The sequence below is a fragment of the Hoplias malabaricus genome, chromosome X2 (genome assembly GCF_029633855.1).
Source record: "Hoplias malabaricus isolate fHopMal1 chromosome X2, fHopMal1.hap1, whole genome shotgun sequence".
NCBI classification, from domain to species: Eukaryota; Metazoa; Chordata; class Actinopteri; order Characiformes; family Erythrinidae; genus Hoplias; species Hoplias malabaricus.
In genome coordinates, this window is record NC_089819.1 from 12,604,170 (window position 1) to 12,627,723 (window position 23,554).

The window sequence follows — 23,554 nt, forward strand, 5'->3', positions numbered from 1 at the left end:
GCTTTATATCTGTAGCTCTGTATACCTTGGTCCACATTTAGCCCTTTTCTACCAATGTGGAACCAGTTCAATTTCTGCTCACGTATCTAATTTGAAACCAACAATTGTTTGTGAACAGGAAAAGTTCATGCCCAGCTGGAACTAAAGAACAGTAGGCTCTTCAGCAAGAACCATGAGAGTGTCCATGGGCATGTCAAACTAAAGAAGCTCCAGAAAGAACACAAGTCATTTACAGCATGTTATATAAATAAATAAAAGGGAATAAAAGAGGGACATGCTCTGTTTGTGTGTTTCTGGGGCTGTGTTTATCATGAAATGAGGCACGCTGGCTACTTTTCCTTTCTGTTCCGAAGCTCAGCAGTGGCTTGGAACTCAGAAATATATACACAGGTCATATAAACATGTATCACTATGATCTGAACCCAATATAAACAGCAGGTAAACAATGACTCCATCCACCCATTTATCTATGGTTTAGCATTAGCTCTGGATTCAGCCACAGCGACACTGAATTCGAGCAGCTCCACCCACTGATGACATGGCCTTGGTTCCCATTAAAACTGGTGGAAACATGGACCGGTTCACTGGAAAGCACCAAGGTTCCAAGAATCCAGAAGAGAACCGGTTTAAGAACATGAGTTATTTAGTGGAAAAAGCTACTTGTAAATATAAAATCAGAGAAAGTAGCTCATCTGTTCCTGCAGTTTGTTTTGGTCATCTTCTGGTCCATCTTCAGTGGACACAAGACGCTGCCCACAGGATGCTGTTGGCGGTATATTTTTGGTTAGTTGACTATTCTTGGTCCAGCAGTGACACTGAAGTGAGAACAAAACTCCAGCAATATTGCTGTATCTGATCTACCTTCACCTGCACAACACACACTAACACACCACCACCACGTCGGGATTTCTGCAGTGCTGAGACTTGCCACAGAAATAATTCTGCTCTGTGGTGGTTCTAAGGGTCCTAACTGTTGATAAACAGAGTAAAAGGAAGCCAAGAAAGTGTGCAAATTAACGGATGCACTGTAGTATGTAATATTAGAAATATGGAGTGCATTTATAAGGTCAGAGGAGTTGATAATGTAGACAGTAAATGTGGATATTAGATTAAATTAATGTTGGTGCCACCCACTCAAAACATCATAAAAAGTTCTAAGGAGTTCATCCCAGACTGCTTCTGGAACCAGGTACAATTTAAAGCAATCATTCTTATATAATTATATATTGCTTACAGACAGTAACTCCTGTTGGAAAAGGTTCATGTAGCAATGAATCTATGACTGGTATTGTTACATAAACCACCACAGTAAAAATATTCACCAGCTTCAACTCAAAAACACGAGTTCAAAAGCTGCCTTAAAAGTTTAAGTTAAATCCAATTAGAATAACTATTTATTTCAACACATGACTTTAAGACAATTTTGGCTTTGACCTACTTTCTGCAAGTTGATTTGACTTTAAACTGCTTGTTGTTTCAACTTAACTACATACACTGAGAGTACACGACTCCAATGTAGGTATTTAAGTTAAAAGAAGTATTGAATTACTTTTTAAATTTAATTATTGTGACGCTGGTGTGAAGAAGAAAATCCAGTGTCATAGTTGCTTTTAACGCTTTTTATTAAAACTCTCTGAAAATCAGAGAATAACAACAAGCATCAGGCAGCTTTTGGGCTTGACTTATAAAGAGACACACCAAAGCTGCAGTGTTTCACCCTGAGGGTAAGGCCTCTGACAAAGCACAGTTCTCGTTACAAAGAAAGATTTAATAGGTCCAAACACCAATAAACTACCTAAAAGTGTCTTATATATTACCCCCACCCTCACAGCACGCAACAATAAAAATAAATCCCCAAAATAAACCCCAAAAGAGTGAACAAGGCGGGCCTGCGCTGCATGCTGGGAGCTCTTCCTGAGCGTACCATAGCCATTGTTCACAGTTTCAAGTTCATTTCACTCCTTCAAATTTCCTCTTCTTTGGAGTAATTAAAAAAACTTGAGCTGAAAGGCTGAAAACTCTAATTTAATTTGATAGGTTAAGGTAAATGACGAAAAGATGTTGTCATGACTTATTGCTTAACTATTTTGTTTTTTAAAGAAATGGAAGGAGGAAAAATGATGAACGACCCTTTACTGAATCAATAATGGCTTCTTTTATATGGCACTTTCCCAAAAATATTGGTTCTGTTTAGCCCCTTTCTTTTGAAGAGTGTAGGCTCTGTCATGGCTCTATAAAACCAACCTTTACTTGCTGCAAACTTTACATCTGTACTGTGTGCCACCAGTCCAGTAAGACTTTGTCACGGCCCTGTTGTGTAAGGCCTTGACTCAGACTCACGCTGCTGTGAGGCTTTGGGATTTTTTGGCACAGCGAATAAAGCGAAACCTCCTTTTGTTAGCGTACATCGCGAGTAATTATAGGATGACAGAAGCCTGACTCTGAGTGGAAAGCCGTCGTCTGTCGAACATCCACAAAGGAAGGCTGAAAAAAAAAAGCCCCGGCTCTGAACATCTCGCAAGGGATTGACAGACAGAAAAAGAGGGAGAGAGGAAGAGATAGATGAAAAGTGAGTGAGAAGAGAGAGACTGAAATGGGGGATTAAAGCTCTGGCATTCCAGAGACCCTTCTTTATCATTTCATTCAACCTTGACACCTCATGATTCAGCGCCTTATGAACATCCAGCTCAGAGTCCTGACTCGTTTATGTCCTAATGAAGCACATCAGCACTTCTGTCTCCAGCTGATGTGCTGGTTTTCTGCCTGGTTCTGGTGAAACATACGCTGTGTTTGACCCCTGCCATCGTCCCTCTCTCTCTACCCCCACCATGCAGCCTCAGTCAGACCTTACTGCCCTCAGCAACAGATGGCCAGCAAAATTGCTCCTTCATTTCAATGCTACAGCATTAATGCTGTTCAGACTCTGGAGATTTCAGCTGACATACGATGCCATGGGAATACACTAATGTTATATACAATGTTATGACCATATTTTATACCCTAAATCACTCTCGCGCAGACATTCTTATCAAAAGCACCTTACAATTTTGTGTTACAGTGGTTGGCTAATGTAGCATTAGCTGTCTTGCCCAGGAGCTTTTATTGCTATAGAATAGTGTGGCTGCCTGAGATGGGAATTGAAATTGAGTTGGGAAAGCAATAATATTACTATCAATTACTTTGCAGCAATACTGGGCCTTCTTTGTCATATTTTGTCCTTTGACCATTACATACAAAGATCTTCTGAGGGTCCCTAAAATTTGGATGATATTGTGAACATTTCTAAAGTACCCCCACCATATTTTTGCATTATTCATTGGGTTAATTTTTTCTGAGTGTGTACTACAGTTGTGTACTCCTACATCTGCTACATATATTACTACTTCTGATAATAATAACAATAATAATAACAATAATAATAATAATAATAATAATAATATTAATAATAATAAATATAAAACGAATATTTTTTTTAATTATAATGCACCATTTATCCAAATCTTGATATTTAAAGAATAATATTTTAAAATATACTATATATATATAAAGCAGTATTTAATAAAAGGTAACTGAGATGGGACTTTGTCATTTGTATTGCACAGTTAGTCAGCACTTCTCAACACCATTTATCATAGAAACATAGTTAAATAGGTATTACCTCTGCAGGGTGAGTGTAATGGTCGTTATAGTGTCATGGTAGTGAGTGTTGTGCTTGTGCCAACCCATCAGACATGGTTTCTGAAGTTCTAAAATCATCACTGCTATTTTAAAGTCCATAATACAGCTAAGGAAGACTTTATGATCAGGTCGTTTAACCGACTTGCAAAGTAACCAATTGTACATCATTGTTTTTCTAGGAACTGATTTCAAATGTGATGCAGTGAATTCCATTATTTTCAAACCTGTACCCTTGGAAGGACCTTTGGAGAAGCATTTCCTGTCAGATCAATAAAAAACACACCGTGAAGCATGTGTGCACTGATGTGCAACAAGCCAGTTATAACGGCAACATTCCAGGACAACTAACTATCACAGAACTTAGTGTGTGTTTGTGCGTGTGTGTGTGTGTGTGTGTGTGTGTGTGTGTGTGTGTGTGTGTGTCAGATCAATATCAGTTATCATAGTAGAAATTGTTGTCATTGTTTCCAAAACAGCCTAGTAAAAATTACAATCAGTAACACAGTCAAATGTCATAATTCAGTTAAACTGGAAGTTTAATATTTCGTTGACATGGTAACACATTATAATATTCGCAGCAGATCTTTGACAGCCTTCCTATTTACATCCCCATTGCTCTTTAGCAGCTCACTAGAAAGTCACAATACAGAAAGATACTGAATGACAGGTGTTATTAATCAACACAGCCTTCAAATATATGTACATATCCTAATAAACAGCTACGACATATGTCTGTATCATTTGTACTACATTATTGTTTCTATTTGTAGTTATATTACAATCAAGTGAGCTTCCATTGGCTTAACTCACATGAACTCATATGTTATGCACTTGAGGAAAAAATTAAGAAAGAATGCTGCAAACTGTAGGGCTATGTCAAAGCTAATGGTTAGTTTTACTATTATGGTTAATGTGAGGACAGTTTAAGGCTGATTTTTCATGCTGGGTAGAAGTCATAAAGTCATGTCTACACTCAGGAATGGTTAGCATCTATGTTGAAACTAGGCTGTCATAAAAGGTCATTATTATTATTATTATTATAGTAATAGTAATAATATTTAGAAATATTCATTATCATTCAGAAAGTGGAATGGTTCTTATGTAACCTGCAAAAATAAAAAGTAAAAAAAATGTATTCATGTAATTTATAATGCATTCATGAGCAGGGCATTGTCAGGTCAGTTCCTTGTCAGTACGTATAAATTTTAAAGTTCTGTGGTTTATGGATGAAACACTAATAACAAATCTAGTCCAATAGTGTATTGTGTCCAAAGCCAAAAAAGTCGAAGCTCATCTGCAGCTAAAGTTCAGTGCTTTCACTTAAATGTCAGATCCCTTGTTCTTCCATGTGGAGCAAGATATTTGATTAATGATATGGGTCATTGGTTTGGAGTGACTTGGAATACAAATAGATAGTTAAACGACAACTTACATTCTCATGTTCTACACATACACACACACACACACTCACATGAGAAGTGGATCCAGGCTATGGTCATTGTACACTTATCCCCAAACACATCAATTGTTTACTGCAGCTTTTGGGAAATCTTTCAAAAAGCCCCTCCACTGAAGCCTGTGGGGTTCCCAGTAGTGTATGTGTCAGTAATTGAAAATCATCCCATATGTGTGTGTGTGTGTATGTGTGCGTGCACATGTTTATGTCCATCCTCTCTTTTCTCACACACGAAGATTCAAGCTCACACAGACATTCCTCTGCTGTATATATTCTCATAGCGCATCACGCATCCAAAGCATGCTCTAGTCTCTTTCTTTGCTGCTGTAATCCATTTCTTCCAGAATAAATATCCTCTTGACCTACTTTTATTCAAATATTTCAATATTCACTACATCTTCAAACATTTGTACAGACCCTTATTACGGTTGAATAAGTGAATATAGCTATGGTAAGGTGCATGCATTTAGCAGATGCATCTAACTGTGTATAATCTCCATGCAAAAGTCATGAAATAAAATGGACCCTGGAGCAACCGCACACGACCTTGAAGTCCTTCTTTTCAAAGTCAAACTTCTGCTGGAAGCCAACCCACATAATCAGGCTGTGTAGCATTACAGTAAATTCTCTGAAGTGATGAAGCACCATTCCGGATCTTTGGGATGAGCTAGAGTGGTATATGATTATCCATCATCCGTGTCTGATCTCATCAGTGGTCTCATGGCTGAATGCAATCAAACCCTCACAACGATACTAATCTTAAGGCTTTCTAGCAGAGCAGAGACTGTTAGTGCAGCCAGGGAGCTCTTGATTTCAGACGAAATTGGATGTTGTGTCACACCCAGCATTAGAACACATTGCTCCATTGTCCTAGTACCGTCATTTGCTTAGAACTGTTGTATGAGTTTACCAACTGACTACAAACTAAAGGGATACAGGTTGATTAATGGTATGGCAGTGATGGAGTGGAATGAATTTGCCACTGTCAATAGATCACCAAATGGCAAATGGATCTCAATGTCGCATACATACAAATTCCATCTCCACAAAAGCTGGGACACTGAGCAAAATGTAAACAAAAAAGAATGCAGTGATGTGCAAACAATTTACGCCCTATATTTAACTGAAAAGAGCACAAACAATCATTCATATGGTGAAACTAAGAAAGTGTATTGTTTTGTTTTTAAAAATATATGTCCATTTTGAATTTCAAATTTAAACACCTTTCAAAAATGTTGGAATGGAGCAACAAAAGACAGGTAGGTTGTGTAATTAAAATAATAATAATAATAATAATAATAATAATAATAATAATAATAATAATAATTGACAACATGTTAGTGATATAATCAGGTTTTAAAAGAGCATCTCGGCTTGAATCTTCCAGAAATAAAGATGGGGAAGGTTTTATCAATCAGTGAAAGATTGTGTGGGCAAACAGTGATTCAAGAATCACATTTCTCAACATAAAATAGCAAAGAACTTGATGATTTCTTCATTACATCACACATTGGTGGATTTGCCACTCCAAAGTGTCCATAGGTGTCAGTGTGTGAGTGAATGTGTGTCACCCTGTGAAGGACTGGCGACCCCCTCCAGGGTGTGTTCTCACCTTGCGCCCAGTGATTCTGGGTAGGCTCTGGACCCACCGCGACCCTGAACTGGATAAGCGCTTACAGACAATGAATGAATGAATGAATGAATGAATGAATGAACCTACATTGTGAAACAATGAGAATCCAGAGAAATCTTTAAACGCAAGGGACAAGGCACAAAACCAAAACTGGCTCGCTGTGTTGTGCTATAAGCGCACAGTCCATTGGGGGTGCATTTGTGCAAATGGTGTGGTTGACTTGCACATCTGTGACAGCACAGTAAATTCTGAATGACATATGCAGGTTATGGAGCAACATGCTACCATCCAGACTTTGTCTTTTCATGGAAGACCTTAATTATTTTAGCAAAACAATGTCAATCCACATTCGGCATAGATTATAATTGACCCATAGTAAAAGAGATGTGCTAAACTAGTTCAGTCTCACTGAAAATATAATAAAATTATATAACAAAGACCCAAACTGTTGAGTGGCTGTAATCCTAGCAAGAATGTGGAAACAATTCACTCTAAAAACTTCAACAGCTGGTCTCCTCGGTTTCCAAATGTTTTTAAACTTTTGTTAAAAGAAAAGGTGATGTAGTACAGTGGGAAACATGCCCCCATATTTTTAAAAATATGCATATACTTTTTTAAAAAAAACAATGTCTCAATTTCAAAGTAAATACAGGTTTTAAATGATTTACACATAATTGAATATTTTTAATAAATATTTTACACAATGTTCCAACTTTTCTGAAAAAGTGTTTGTAAATTTGATATTCAAAGTCAAATATAGGAATACACTGCAATTTATCACATTTTCCTTTTCATTTTGATACCGCTCTGTCATGGACACGTCAGGGTGTGTTTCTGCTAAGTGTCCAATGGTTTTGGGAAGCCTCCAGACACACCGCAGCCTTGATGAAGTGTTTTACAGACGATGAATGAATGATGTTTCTGTGTTGCGGCGAAAGGCAGACCCCATTCATGAGGAAGTTAAACAAAGACATAAAAACAATCGCCTGAGACACAGTCACTGAAATATCAGTCTGTTTTCACAAAGGCACCTCACAGCAGGACAGTCAACACTGTCTACTGAGCATTTAATCCACTTGAAAGCACATAAATACACACTTTAATGATAAACCCACACTGAGCAGTGGTTTATTTCTTCTTCTTTAAACAAATTTCATTTTCTAAACTGGAAATGCTTCACCATTGTGTTGACTGTGTATATCACTCATGATAGGTCTTCTGTATAAACAGCCCCACATGGGCATGATAAGATTAAACACTTGGATTTTCAATGGAGGGGTTTTAAGAAATGGATTTTTTACGTTAATAACACAAAGCCGTATCAATAGCAAATATTTTGATAGGAAATACAAATACTTTTGACACTGTATGGCCAAATATTTGAAAAGTGCACCCCTTGTCTACATTCGTGTTGAAATGTTTACCCACAGCTTGTATACTTTCATTAGAAAAGCATGGAATAAAATGGGATGCTCTGGAACTGCTGCGAAAGCCTCTATGTCCAGTGCCAAGCATTGGCTTGAGGGGTATAAAGCCCCCAGCACTAAATTGTAGAGCAGTGGAACTGTGTTCTCTGGAGTTATGGAGCACCCTTCATTACCTTTGGGATGATTTGAGATGCATTTGTGATCCAACATCAGAACCTGAAATGACAAATTCTCGTGTGGATGAAGGTCATCAGGTACTCACAGAAATTTTCCAGCAATTCAAAGCCTTGAGAAACACTTTACTGAACACCATTGTCAAAATAATGTAATAAATATTTTCAAATGTTGAAGACGTCGCACTTTGTAGTCTTTCAATATGGAAACTTGTGCCAATACTTTTGCAGACTGAGTGGGAGCAATTGAACATCTCTTTGACTATGTTATAATCCACTGACGCAGCTTTCTGAAGATGTTTAAAAAGAGGTAAATCTCGCCGCAAAATTGCTTTTGTCTCCTCTGGCTATTGTGAGTCATAAAAAATGCTAGAGAAATCTTAACAAAGTTCTCTGATCTCTGCGGAATGCAAATTAAATGCGGGGGACATTCTGGGATTCAGTGTTTTCACAGTAAATGCGAGATGTACACAGGAGATAAGTCCTTTTCCCTATGCTCTTTCCTGGCCTGGTGATGGGAATTGGGGGGTGGAGGTGGGGGGTGACAGAGCACCATAAACACTGGGGTGGACAGCGCCAGACTCTGTGGTGGTCCACAAACTGTATTTCTTTACAAATTCCCCATGCATCACTTTCTGTGGATTCATTAAGTGATGAAAAACATGGTGTAACGTTAACCTCTTTTCAGTCCAACACTCACTGACCAGTGACTGACAAAACTCCAAGCAGTGCACATTGTAGAAATACTGAGATTTGTCTTGAAAACAAACATCTCCAAATTCATGTTGAGGCCAGTCTGCAATGGTATACTAAGGGAATGAACCAGTCTAAAGCAAATTAATCAATATTTTATATAAATTTATCAAATATGTATCAAATGTTGCATGACAAGAACTCATTCTGGAATATATTCCCTGATTTATAACGATTTATGTATTATTACTTTCAAATTTTATGTTTTTTTGTGTCTGTGCTATGTGTATTACTGTTGTATTACATTGTAATTATGGGTGTATTACTGTTAAAATAATATTAGCTTTGTGGTAAATATGATGTTGTTTCTACCCAATCAAGTTTTTAATTAGCTGAAATATCATCACCATCCAGATAACCCTTCTCAGATGACTCTCAGCAAAGTTCACTACATTTTCACATTGGATTGAACAGTATGATGTGAAAAGTTGCTATAAATGAACTCATTTTTTATGAAGCAATTGTAGGTCTAAAGGACTCATATTGAGCATTTTATCATAATAAAACATTCAAAGTCCTTGTTTGTCCAACAGAAACAGTGCCCCAGGCCCAAAAACTAGCTTGAGGCAACATTACAGCCTGTTAATACATATTTAAAATCAACAAGGGTTAGCGCTGCCTCCTACAGATCAAACGCAGGAAGAGTTTGTGTCTAATCTACATCTCTGAACCAAGCTAATGTCTATTTAACACTAGTATACACTGAAGAAAGGGTATTGAATGTATTTATTTCAGATACACATTTCCTCATGAATAAAACACAAATATGAGTGCTGTATGGTTTACGCATGGTTTCCCCAGAAATAAATGTCATTAATAGGCAGTTGTTCTTGGACAGTTCTAACTAGAGAATGCTTCAGTTCTCCTCTGCCTCAGTTTTCATTTTCATTTCCTCACACACACACACACACACACACACACACACACACACACCTGCAGTCATTCCTGGACCCATTAAAACCTTTAACAAACTCCACTGTGCATCAGTCGCAGTTTCTTTGCAAAGTCTTTGTTTAATCACCAGGCTCTGAGACTCACTCTTGTCCTGCTCTTGCCTTGGTCTTGTCTAATTGTTGTCTCTTTCTCATTTTAGTCTCCATTTTGCCTTGTTCTTGTGGTGTTTTCTTACCTCGTACTTGTCTTTTTTTTATAGTTGTCTCATACTTTTCTCATTCTTGTGTTATTCTAGTCTCGTACTTGCCTCATTTTGCCCTGCTTCTTGCCACATAGTGTTTTCTTTGTTTTTTTTTTTTTGTTTGTTTTTTGTTTTTTTTTACTGTTGTTGTCTCATTCACATTTTGGCCTTCTTTCATTCTTGTCTCATTCTTGCCTAATTTACCCCAGTGAAAGCTACACTGCATATGAATATTACAACCATGCTTCATGTTTGCCGAGTAAAGCATGCTCTATCACTGACTTCAGCTCAGCTCCTGCGTCACTTCATTAAATCCCATGTTTTCTTCAACTGTCAGCATTTTCTGCTGGTTTATAAATGTAAAGGCCTCAATGAGCCCAGGTGCTAGTCCTGCGGTGTGATGCATTTTCCATAATAGCTGCATCATATTTTATATTGCTTTGCAATATGCCTCTGCCATAAAACTAAAACTTGCTGGAGAACATTCACGAGTGGAGATTTATCCCCCAGCGCATGCAAATAGCCCCACCTTGTATTTATTGATATATTGTCTACATCTCTGGGCTACACTGAAAGTAATGTCTAAATCCTCAGTCTATTTATCTGTCTCCTTTCATGTAAACAAATGCATCAAACAGCAGCCAAGTCATCCACAGTGTGCTCTGTAGCAAATGTGAGATTTCATATGAAAGGTATTGCTGTAGATACATAAGTATGCGATTGAGCTGATCAGTCATTTGTTTTGCGAATAGCAGAATCTTCTTCACTTGACTTGTGCTTTTAAATTTCTTTTCTTTTTCCCCCCTAACAAAAGTTTCTCACAGCTACACTTCCTTTCAGACCCATAGTGTTGAGGTATTTTCTGACAGTGGAAGAGTGGACACAAACAATTGTGGACTGTATTATTTTAGATCTGATACAAGAGTGGAGCCTGGGTCCTCTTACAGGTCTTATATTGTAGTGTGGAGGCCCAGTTACCACTGAGCCCTTGCAAAGAAAGAAACATACGTCAGCCATTTCCATTTATCAGTAACACTGCTGGCTTGCCCAGTCTTGGAAGGGGAGATAAACAATTTTTAAGCCTGAGCATAATTGTAAATTAAAGAATAAAACCTTATAAACTGAAAAAAAAATGTTCTAGTGACTGATTTATTTTAAATAGAGGGCAACAAACCATGTCATTTCAGACTGAAGAGGTGTTTAGAAAAACGTTCACATATATGTTTTTTGTCACCAAGGTGATTTTAAATTCCACCAATTCTTTATAAAAATGGATTATTTTTTATCTAATCTCTATCCAAGTATTAGGTCTTTGTAGTTTAAAAAGAGGGAATAGCAATTTTGCCTAGGGCTGATTTTCTCCATATTTTAGGAATTATTTTACACCCAGATCAAATGATAATTCTTAAACATTGTTTAATTGTTACTTCAATGCATGTTTCATGACGTATTGGAAGACCATTTAAGAATGAAAGTCCAAGAAAGTGTAATGCTCTCTGTTTGAAGAGGCGAGATTGCAATCCCTGTTTTCCTCATCACTTACCACAGTGCTAGTTGTGTAGTATGTGTTCTCATCCAAGTGTTTTGAGCAGGTCATAAAATAAATATGCTAGAGTCCACCCTCCCATCTTGGTAGCACTGGTGAAAATTCATCACCACAAACTGCGGAGGGTCACTGCAACCAGTCCTCTGCAGGGAATCACACACTCATTTTTGGGGTCTCAAAATCATCGCCATCTTCAAATGAAATGAGTATAAACATTCCACCTAGTCTCTTTTCTATTTAATAACTGACATGTTGTGAGCGTTCTCGTGCAGATCGGCTCCAGATGTAAAACCTCAATGTCCAACAAGCAACAAGAACAGAAAGGTCTTTAATTCTCTTAATTTTAGATGTCAAACTGTGATAGCGTTGTGCTTACACGGTCCATTGGTTTTATCTTTTTTGAAACATTAAAGAAAGATTATGCAATGGATCTTTGTGAAAAACTGAAAATCGGAATAACCCACCAAGAAGAAAACAGGCTTCCTATGGACTGCCTCTTCTTCAGAAAAGAAGCCCAATGTACAAAGGGATATATATATATATATATATATATACTGTGAAAACAATAACACACTGTGAATTTGCTCAAAACACTCACAAGTGAGTGAGTAAGAGGTCAGTTAAAGTGTCTTGAAACATTTATACTTTCTGCTTCAGGAAAGGGGTTCAAGGTTGTGGGTTCAAGTCCCGCTCCGGGTGACTGTGTTCTCCCCGTGTCTGCATGGGTTTCCTCCCACAGTCCAAAAACAAACGTTGGTAGGTGGATTGGCGACACAAAAGTGTCCGTAGGTGTGTGTGTGTGTGTGTGTGTGTGTGTGTCGCCCTGTGAAGGACTGTTGCCCCCTCTAGGGTGTGTTCCTGCCCAATGATTCCGGGTAGGCTCTGGACCCACCGCGATCCTGAACTGGATAAGTGGTTACAGACATGAATAAATGAATGAACTACACTCATAGCAACTAAAGTGGCTTATTATTTTTTTAATTTTGGGAAACATTTTACAGTAAAATAAATTTTCTACATTAAATTAATAAACAGAGAATAGTAAACAGAGAGTAATAAAACTGTGTGAAACATTCAATCTTGAGCATATGATATCTTTGTGCAAAGGATTCTGTAACAGTAGGTAATACTATTTTATATTACTGACAATACACATTATATGACAAAATAAAAAATCATCATATAAATCATGTGGAGGAAAATATATAACACACATAAATAGCTGCAAAGCACCAGTTGATAACTATGATTTGTAGCTGTAAAGGTACTACTTTTTATAGAACCTCTGATGAACCTCCATTTTTAATCTATAGATTATAGGGCACTGGCGTTCCCTCCGAAGAAGGAAATAGCTCCTGTTCTGAGACAGATTCCACCATGACTGTATCCACCTCTGCCACCTCTGCCATGCTTTAATCACACTCCAAACCAGCTCAGGATCCAACCATTATTGAGCACTTCCAGTGCAATACGCTGCAAAGCGTGTGGCCAGGCCAGCAGCAGGAAAACATCTGGGAATTCCCTCAGCTTGGCAAAAGACTGCTATCCACAGTGTTGTTACTGCCATGGAATAAAGGAGCCTCTTCTTTATAGTGTTGTACTGTGACTGAAGGAGTAAAAAGAAGAGACATCCTCTCTGCTGAAAGCTCCCAGGCTTTTCCTCTGAGACACCAGCTACGAGTTAAAAAAAAAACTCTCCTAAAAATATCCACAAGGCTTTATTCATACCTCTCTGCCAACTTCAGCTCATTAAAATTATGCAGGAATTATGATGAGCAAGGTTTTCAGTGCGCTATATTTTTCTAATCAGGCCGTACACCTTTAAGACTGGAGTGTGAGCTCATCCCACAAAAGAAAACTAATACAACAATGCATGTCAGCCTCCTATGAACATTGTAATAATATTAGAACAATGAAAACTGTCAGTTTGTTTTCTCAGAGTTCACGCTCATCCAGCTTTTCCACAAAGATAGGGTGTATATAGTGATTCTGCCTCAGTGCCACTCTTTTGGAAGGATTTTATATATATGGTAATGGAACACTGCTGTGAGAATTTGATGGCCTTCAGCCACATAATATGAGTAAGGTCAGATACAGATGTTAGAGGAGTTAACAGATGGAGATCCATCCCTCTGGAGAACACGGTCCTACTGCTCCACAGGCCAATGCCGGAGGGATTTATACGCAACTGGCTGCCACTTTAAAGTTAATATACTCACCAAGCTCATTTCCAGCTCCACTGTATTGACAATTCCTTTCTATGAAGGTTAACTGGGAAACATCCTGGTTCACTGAACTTACAATCTGATAACTGTAAACGAGGCTAATGTGATTTATAATGTGCCATCATTTCTGTTACATGTCGTGTATTTGAGTGGATTTTCTTGAAAACTAAAAAGAAATAAGCCTCAGGGATAGAGTTAGGGTTATTGTGTTTTTTAATATGCGCTAAGAATTTTTAAAATGTCAATCAATCAATCAATCAATCAGACAGCCAGCAAACTGGATACCCAGCCAGTAGCCAGAGGGCTAAACACAAACCATAAAACTGTGTCTGTCTGCCATCTAGCCCACCAAGGGATTCAGGGTAAAATTACTTTTTTGTAGCCCTTAGCTGCTCACCTTTTTGATCAAATGTCAACCCACCAGGGCAAAGCCTTTGGTCTCCCCTGGTCTGAGATGACCTGGAAATAAACAGGCTTAGAACAAAGTGACACATCCACAACCATTAACTCGTTTCAGTTTCTGATTCTGTAAGCTTCTGCACAGAATTCTCTAAAACCATGGTATTACCAGTAAAAGCCTGGTACATGCATTGGAACAGTTATTATTCTCGGACAAGTAAAACCCTCCTTCTTATTTTGCCATGTATTTATTATATCTTACCATCAGAAAACTACTGAAACCAATGTATTGATTACATAACGTAATCACAACGTAATAATCATGTAATTACAGGCTGTGAATAACACTGCAAGGCTGAAGTCTTAAGTTCACTAGGTTAAACCCACATGTGTTCTGACTAGAGAAACCAAATCCGAAGATTGAGCCATGACGCAGAACCCCTGAGGCTCTAGAAATGTGTGTGTGATCTCAAACCCTAAAGACTCAAAATTCAACACTTGTCCCACAGCTCATAGACTCAGGACTCACACTCCAATATCCCAGTGGCACAAGGCTCGACTCAGACTCACACCCCAGGATGAGATTTGAGATTTGATTTGCACTTTCATTCCAAAGATTTGTGACTTAAATTGTTCACAATCCACGCAGACTGAAGACTCAAGTCATATATCACAGACTCAAGATTCAGCTGGGACTCACAGACACTGGAAACTGTACTCTGACTTAGACCAGAGACTCATAAATAGACTCTGATTCAAAGCCTAGAGACACATGACTCGAATATGATTCACATTCCAAAGACTCTTCCAAGGATTAGGTTTGGAAATTTAGGTTTGAAATTTAGACTCCTTCCCGCTCCGGGTGACTGTCTGTGAGGAGTGTGGTGTGTTTTCCCCGTGTCCCCGTGGGTTTCCTCCGGGTGCTCCGGTTTCCTCCCACAGTCCAAAAACACATGTTGGTAGGTGGATTGGCGACTCAGAAGTGTCCGTAGGTGTGAGTAAATATGTGTGTGAATGTGTCTGTGTTGCCCTGTGAAGGACTGGCGCCCCCTCCAGGGTGTATTCCCGCCCTGTGCCCAATGATTCCAGGTAGGCTCTGGACCCACCGCGACCCTGAACTGGATAAGCGCTTACAGATAATGAATGAATGAATGAATTTAGACTCCACACTGTAAAACCTAACTGCACTTCTTTATGAACCAATTACTTTTGCGTACGTTAAATGACACAGAAATGTGGGCTCACTAAAGCTGACTGAGCCAAAATTTCAAAAATGGATAATTAACGTACACACTCAGTTAATTTGTGTAAGATGAACTTTTTGTTTCAGTCTTTTCAGTTTTTTTCTTAACATGGGTGTGTGCCTGTGTTGAAAAATGGGCAAGAACCAAACTTTGAAGCAGAAAAGTGAAAAAGCGGACACATGCTGATGATTTTCACTATCCAGCACACAGTTATACACATTTAAATTCACACAAATGCACTAATATACTCCCAGTTCCACATTAAAAAGCTCAAGCTATCACACTAACAGCTTACTATTTGACATTTTTGTATCACTTTAAATAACAAAGCAGTTACAGAGGTCTGGATGTAAACTCTTACACAACTTAAGGTGAGTAAAATTCACATCTTTCTCATTGGCTACTAGCACTATTTGCATATGGGCATGACTTTCCCCCATCACTCACCATGATCCTGTAGTTATTCCCCCAGGGTTTCTTCCTCTATGCACCCAGTCTAAAGCTTTAAGGTTGTATTGGCCTGGTCTTGCTGTTGAAAGCCGTAAAAGCGAGTTACCACTTTCCCTGCTGTAAGTGCAACACTTTGTTGGTTGAAAGCCAATGAAGGTGTTTGGGGTTTTGATTATTGTATTGATATTGTAAACTGGTATTAATTATTATAAGTGTGTAATATTAATTTGCAATAATTCACAGGTTTAAGTACTTGTGACGTGTGATTTTAAGTAATGCGAACTCCAGTTCATTTAATTCACTTAACATGTTAACCACATATAACGTCTTAGAAGTGAGTTGTTTGTTCTCAGTTCAGGGCGTTATTTAGACTCAGATGATTGAGTTATTAAACTTAATGTTTGTTTATAGCAATCAGTTTCCACAGTTCATTTGAGTTCACTTAAATTGTCAGGTTTTACAGTGCAACCGAGAGATTTCCGACTCTTAAGAAGTGACCTGTGAGCATCTCTGGTTATAATAAGGGTCTTGTGTTGGATGTAGGAGCACTACACCTCTGACATTGTGTGTGATTCTGTGGCTCGAAGAGTAAAATCCTGCTGTTTGACCAGCACTTACTGAAACATTGGGCATGGTATAAGAACCTTTCTCTTTTCATGCGCATACAACTGAACTTTAGAGCATACACACTTTTTATTGCACTACTTTAAGGTACACTTTTATATTCTACAGTGTTACACTTTTATATATTTCTCTCGTTTCCTCTTGATTCTTCCTTTGTACTGTTTCGCTTTCATTTGCAGTGCAATTTTAATTAATTACCAGCGTGTATGAAATGTGCTGTATACATAAACTCACATTGCTTGTGTTTGTTGTGTGGAGAAACTGGTTTTTCACCTCCACTATCTCTCTGTCTTTTGTTTCCCACTAGATTAATCTAGTTTGAGATGTGTGTGTGTGTGTGTGTGTGTCTTTGTGTGGCCTTTCTTGACAGTGTTTACAATTTGCCTTGCAAATGTGCAGGCAGTCTGCGGCTGTACGGGGCTGAATCCTGATTCAGGTGTTAAAGACGTGTGTGTGTGTGTGTGTGTGTGTGTGTGTGTGTGTGTGTGTGTGTTTAGAGCTGACAGGATGGTTTGGTTCTTCACGCTGCCCACTGTAATAGCCTGTCACCTTGCTCGCCCGTGTCTAGGCAGATGGGCTTTGGCGTCCACCTCTGACACTTATCTCATTAATATATACGCAGCATGTGTAGAGACAAATTCTCAGATGAACAGAATACTGGAATGCAATCTTGAGCATGAGCACATATACATAAGAATGGGCCTTGTAGGAATCATAAGAGCAGTTTTAAAGGAGCACTCTGGGGTCTTTCAGTCTGTTCTATATCTACTTCATTCAAAGCGTATACGGTAATTATGATGAATATCAATATTCGGGTACGTAGCAGTTATATTTACATATAAATTACTATGGAATGAAGGCAATTCATAAAATAAAGATGCAAATGTATTTAATATATGGCCTGGATTTCTTCCAAAAGCAGAACTGCACTTAATTTAATGGTAATTATTTTAACTTTATTTTTCCTGTGCTTTTACTTTTTTTTCATTTTCATTACAAGGTCCCAAAATGACATCGATGCCAAGCACAAAAGCACCCCCTTGTGGATCAGTCAATTAATAAGTGAGAATGTTAATGAGTATGTGAGTGAGTGAGTGATGAGTGAGTAGATGAGTGAATGTGTATATTTTTGAGTGAGTCAAAATATAGTTTACTGCATCATTTCAGCAGAGCAGCAGTCCTTCACACAGTGAAAATTTAATAAACTAAAAATGTCCCCGTAGATGTCTGCTAATAACAGAAAGCATATCTCTCAATGACGGAAGCTGCAGAAAAGGCAAAGGCTGGATGCTGTAAATGAAATTGTATTTAATGTTGAGGCATTTGATTAACTGCTACTTTGTCCATTCTATAATTAAAGCTGTGGTATTAAATGAAGGTCTGATTTGGCAAGGTGCCATTCTAGTCTTTTGCATCAACCAATTTTTCTGACCTTTTCAACAAATCACCAAATATCTGTTTGAATCTGTGGTGGGAAAGCAGAGACTGGCCTGGAAACAGATTGACCATTCCTTTAATCTTGGGAAAATATGGGACATATACTGATTAGCCACAGTATTAAAGCCATTGACTGGGTTGTCTTGTTAAAATGCTGTCTGTGAAGAGGTGGGGTATATAGACAGCAGTGTCGGATGTTGGTCTTTCAAGGAGGGGAAGCTCAGTTTCGGCCTACATCATAAAATGTGTCGGTTTATTTATACGTAAATTCTACCCTCCGTTCCTTTTCAAGAAAATGATCTGTGACCCTGTCGTACCAACAAGGCGTCTTTTCCAGGGACTTGACTAGTGTCCTCTCAATGGCCAGCAGAGCTAGGCTGCTTAAACGGCCTTGGCCCATGTGAAATGTGTCTGCCTGTGAGTGCTTTGTGACGGTTGAGGGGCTCAGCAGCACCCGCTGGACAGAAACTGCGATAGAAGTCAGAAAGAGTGATAGAAGTCAGTCTCCAAACACAAGCAGCTACGAAAAAACCCACCCGAAATAGAAGCTCGATTTATCGCTAGTCGTTTTTAACAAAGAAAATGCTGCTAAGAGGATTAAGAAAGTGTCTGGTTCAACTCAGAACAGAATGAAAATGTAATGCTCCCATGGATCTTTACACCAAAAGATCGCTGATTCGCTCATTTTGCTGTCAATCAAAAAGCGATTCAGCCTCAGACAGATCATCCAATCATCATGCAGAAGCTGAGCGTCCAGGCCAGCCGAGGCCAGCCCACTGCCCCATAGACCCCCAGAGACGCTTAGCGTCCGATGGGTGGGACAAAGCCCAGCCTTTATCCAATGACTCGTCTCGTTTCGCAGCACTTCGCTGCTTCTCCATTGAACTCTGTGGACGCTCAGCGTCCTCACTGTTTAAATCACTGTGAAGCTGCGGGAATGATTGAGAGGAAAGCTGCGTCTTTACCAGTGATAAGAAGCTGATTCTGAACAAAAGTTGAGCGCGTTGTAGTGCATATTTATTCAACGACATGTACACACAACAGTATATATTTGATCACTTATTTTTTTACATTTTAGGGGAAGCTGAGCTTCCCTTGCAGTCTTAGAGCAATCGCCGCTGATAGACAGTTTGTGAAGTTGATGTGTTTGAAGCAGACACTTTGTGGCTTCCATTCATTCATTCGTTCATTCATTTATTCATTCACTGAGTTCAGGTAACGGCTTCGTTCTGATCAGGGTCCAGAGCCTACTCACTATCACTGGGCATGAGACAAGACAACACCATGAGACATGGACAAGGCACCACAACAGGGGGACATCACACACTCACCCAGTCACTCACACACATTCACACCTGTGAACAATTTGCAGTAGTCATAATGGTCAAAGCATTGAATTCAAACAATTGAAATCAAACTCCAAAATGGAAGGTTTTGTTGGATGTTCCATGTGATCATCCAGTGATTGGTACCTAACCAAAGGTTCCTGGAACCCAAGATTTAATGATGACGTAATCTTGTTCTTGATCTTTCTCTGTACTTCCACCACCAAATAATGGAGAAATACATTTTTATGGGGGGAGAGGTGGGCATTTATTTATTTATTTGTCCTTTTTCCTTTTAATCCAGCATTAATTATGGCTCTATGGTCAGTTTTAGATCTAGGGTGAGCTGTAGAATTGGCAACAGCATTAGTCATAGGGCTTGAGTTAAATTAAGGGACACGTCACGGCTAATGTTCATCAATTAAGCTCATCTTCAAACAGAATCCCTTGCGTTTGTGGACAACCGATGAAGCCAGCAATAGTGTCCAGAAAACATAATGTGTATCAAATCGTCTTGCTCTGATAGCCATTATACTGACTCAATAACCAGTCAAATTATTGCTTTAACCTGGGAAAAATAAATCAATATACTACAGTTGACAATGGAATTGAAATTGATTTCAGTGTGTGTGTGTGTGTGTGTGTGCCCGTGGTAGAGGGATTACCGTGTAGATCTATGCCTTTCACTATATCAGCAAAGGAATGTCTTTTCTCAAAGATAAAACCACATAAACCTTTTGGAAAATTGAGATCAGTGTCTTTGGTCTTTCTCCTTGTTTTTTCCACAAGAACACAATGTGTCAGAAAAGACAGGCCCATAGACTTATGCTTACAGTGTGCAAATATGTGAGCCCTTTTCCTCATGCACTACATATATCACTGAGGAAAAGCCTGGCTTTCTATGCCATTGAATGATTAAAAGGGTGAAATGAGAATTAAACATTTGAGGACACCTGAAATGAAGGAAATTAATAAGTATTATGCTCTTCATGGATAACCTTTCACTACATACTGGACCATTTCACTCAGGAACTAATGGAATACAGCCATAAGAGTATTTGTGATGTTGGGTACTGATGTTGGACAATTAGTTTTGAGTCACTAACTCAACTCATCAATCATACCAAATGTAGTGGATGTTGCTACAACTGTCCAGAGAACACAGTTCCATATTTCCCAGATTTAAAGCCAAATGTTATACCCCCCACCCTCTTTATAAAGCTAGATCACATGCTAGGTGACATTATAAAGCTAAATGACTAAGAAAATCATGATGATGCCAGTTAAAGTGCACATATTGCATTAAGACTCCAGAGGTGCTGTCCATGGTGCTGAACCCTGAGCCTTAAAATCAAGAGGATCAAGAGAGGAAGAGTGTTTTCCTCTCTACAGTGACATATATTTGGGTTATTAGAGGTTTTACTGCATTACAGATATTCTCTGAACTAAGTGAAAGGAAGGGGACACTTGATATTGTTGGTTAATTTTATTTTCCCCACTCACTAGTGCACAGTGAAGAAATCAGAACTCAGAAGGCAGATTAAGGTCAGGGAATTTTGATAGGAAACAAAGACACCTTGTCTTGGCAGTGATTTTATATGATGTACTTTTGCTTTATGTGACCAATGACATGAAATAAGAAGGTGAAATCATTCAGAGAATAAAAGACTATGTGCCATTTTATAGAAAAAGTAACTGGCTACTTTACAGACAAAGTGATTCTATTCCCAGTGCACAAGCTCATTCCGAGTAGATACAGGTGCCCTATATTCAAAGTGTCCAGACAAAGACTTGGTCAAATATAAAGCTTTGAGTTTGGCTTTTCTGATATGTTATGGCAACATCATCAATAATATAATCAAAATGATTAAACCAGTACATGATTAGGTGACTGGACACATTATGAAATAAACAACAATCCCAATGCTTAGTAAAATGCACAATGTTGAGTTAAATGTGTCTTATAAGCTCAAGTATTTTAACACTGTTGTTAACTACATGTGTAATTGTGTAATAAGCTTGTAATACATATGTAACACATAAGAAACTAAAGAGTTTGTATACAATGGGTATTACAAACTGTAAGTAATAATACATACACAGCTTGTAATACATATGCAAATGTAACTACAATAAATACCGGGTTACTAACTGGGTTTTAAATGATGTTAATTCTATTCCTTGTCAGTTGTACACTGCAGATATTAACCTGTGCAGTAGGATTAATACCTGCAGTGTAGAATAAACATGTGGAATTAATATGTACATTTTCAGATGCCAACAACAAGGAATGAACAGTGAAGAATTAATTATGAACTATAGGTGCTGCAAATGTTTAATCACAGGCTGCATTCTGCACCATAACCATTAATGTTATACACTGTACATGTTCCAGCTGTTAACTCTACACTATCACACCGCACACTACACATCATGCTACATTGAAGGTGTGTTAAATTTATAGGTGCATACTTCTATTATGTGCGTGAGTGTGTATGGGTTAATTCTGCACTTCATGCTGCACTAATTTACACTTTATTTACACTGTTAATGCTACACTGAATGTGTTTTAATTCTATGATTAATTTTACAATGTGTGTGGGGGTATGTGTTAATTCTACCAATAATTATTTCTACATTGTGTGTGTTTATTGTACACTGCAGCTGTGTTCATTCTATAGGTGCTGTAGTTCTACACTGCGGGTGTTTAACAGTTTCTACAGAAGACACTGCATTAGATCTACATTATGACTTAATTCTACATGATGTGTGACATTAGTTCTACATCGTGTGTTTGTTTATTCTTAACTCAGTTGTTCCACAGTGATACAGTGTTAATTATGCTCTGTTTATGTGAATTCTAAAGCATGAGATTGGACTGCAGGTGTTCATTCTGCACAGAATGCAACAATTCTCTCTCTCTCTCTCTCTCTCTCTCTCTCTCTCTCTCTCTCTCTCTCTCTCTCTCTCTGTATGGGACTCACCCTCCACCTCGTCCTCGGGCAGGTTGACCGGAGCTCTGTATGAGAGGATGTCGGGGATGGTACACATTCCCCGGTACATCAGGGTGGAGGTGACGGGGTGCATGGGCATGATTGCGGTGTGCGCTCGCGATCCTCATAAATGATTCCCAGAAACCCGGAGCCCGGACACTCGCTCACTCACAGCGGCGACACCGCGGACGCGCGCGCTCCTCGCATCCGAGGAAGAAGGAAGAGGAGGTATGAAGAGATATGAGCGCGAGCGGCGCGATAAAGCTCCAGCGCTGCAAAGCTCGGCGCGCGAGTCTCACCCCACACCTGTAGCTCCCTCTCAACTGAGCTCACCTGCGCGCGCGAGGTCAAGTCGGTGGTCAGTGGGTGGTCAGTCGGTGGTCAGTCGCGAGGTGGCCGAGGCGCAGGTCTGTGGATCTCGTGCCCATGTTCTCGATCCTCGCTGTTTGGCGACGCTACTTTACGCAGGAAAATTCCCCGCGCTAGAGGATGATCCCCCTCTCGCCCTCCCCTCTCTCTCTCTCTCTCTCTCTCTCTCTCTCTCTCTCTCTCTCTCTTTCGCTCTCTCTCTCTCTCTCTCTCTCTCTCTCTCTCTCTCGCGCGCGCTTATCAGGACCTATAACTTTTTTTTTTAACTAAAAGCGCGGACGGAACGGAGCGCGTGTTCCTGGACGCGTCGGGGCGCGTGCACTGCCGGATGCGCGCGTTGCGGATGCCCCAGTGTTTACAAACTCACGATGTAATTAAATGCCTCCTCCCTCTTCACGGTTGTCGTGAAACACGTGCTGTAAACGATCGTCTCGTGCCGTTAACAAACGCCTCGTGCTCTTGTGCGGGAGATGATCCTCGCGCTGTTGCTCCTGCTCTCACTTAGGTCCTTCCCGTGTCTATACAGCGCGCGCTTTCGTCTCTAGATCCGCGCGGGCTGCGGTGACGCACACACACAAACACACACAGGGACAGAGAGAGAGATAGATGCAAAAATATATCAACTTCTAAGGCTGAATCTCGGAGCTGTGGCGAGGTTAGACTCTTCTGGCTGACGCTTGGTGTTGG

General features: G+C 39.3%; 1 protein-coding gene across 1 annotated transcript in view; it reads right to left on the reverse strand.

Moving 5' to 3' along the window:
* Positions 1–22,947, reverse strand: part of LOC136677303 (calcium-binding protein 7-like) — a 43,913-nt gene extending 20,966 nt beyond the window's left edge. Inside the window, exon 1 of the mRNA XM_066654808.1 lies at positions 22,490–22,947. Within this exon, the coding sequence (XP_066510905.1) occupies positions 22,490–22,598 (109 nt within the window). The 5' untranslated portion in view covers positions 22,599–22,947. The remainder of the gene's footprint in view (positions 1–22,489) is intronic.
* Positions 22,948–23,554: the final 607 nt, after the last annotated feature.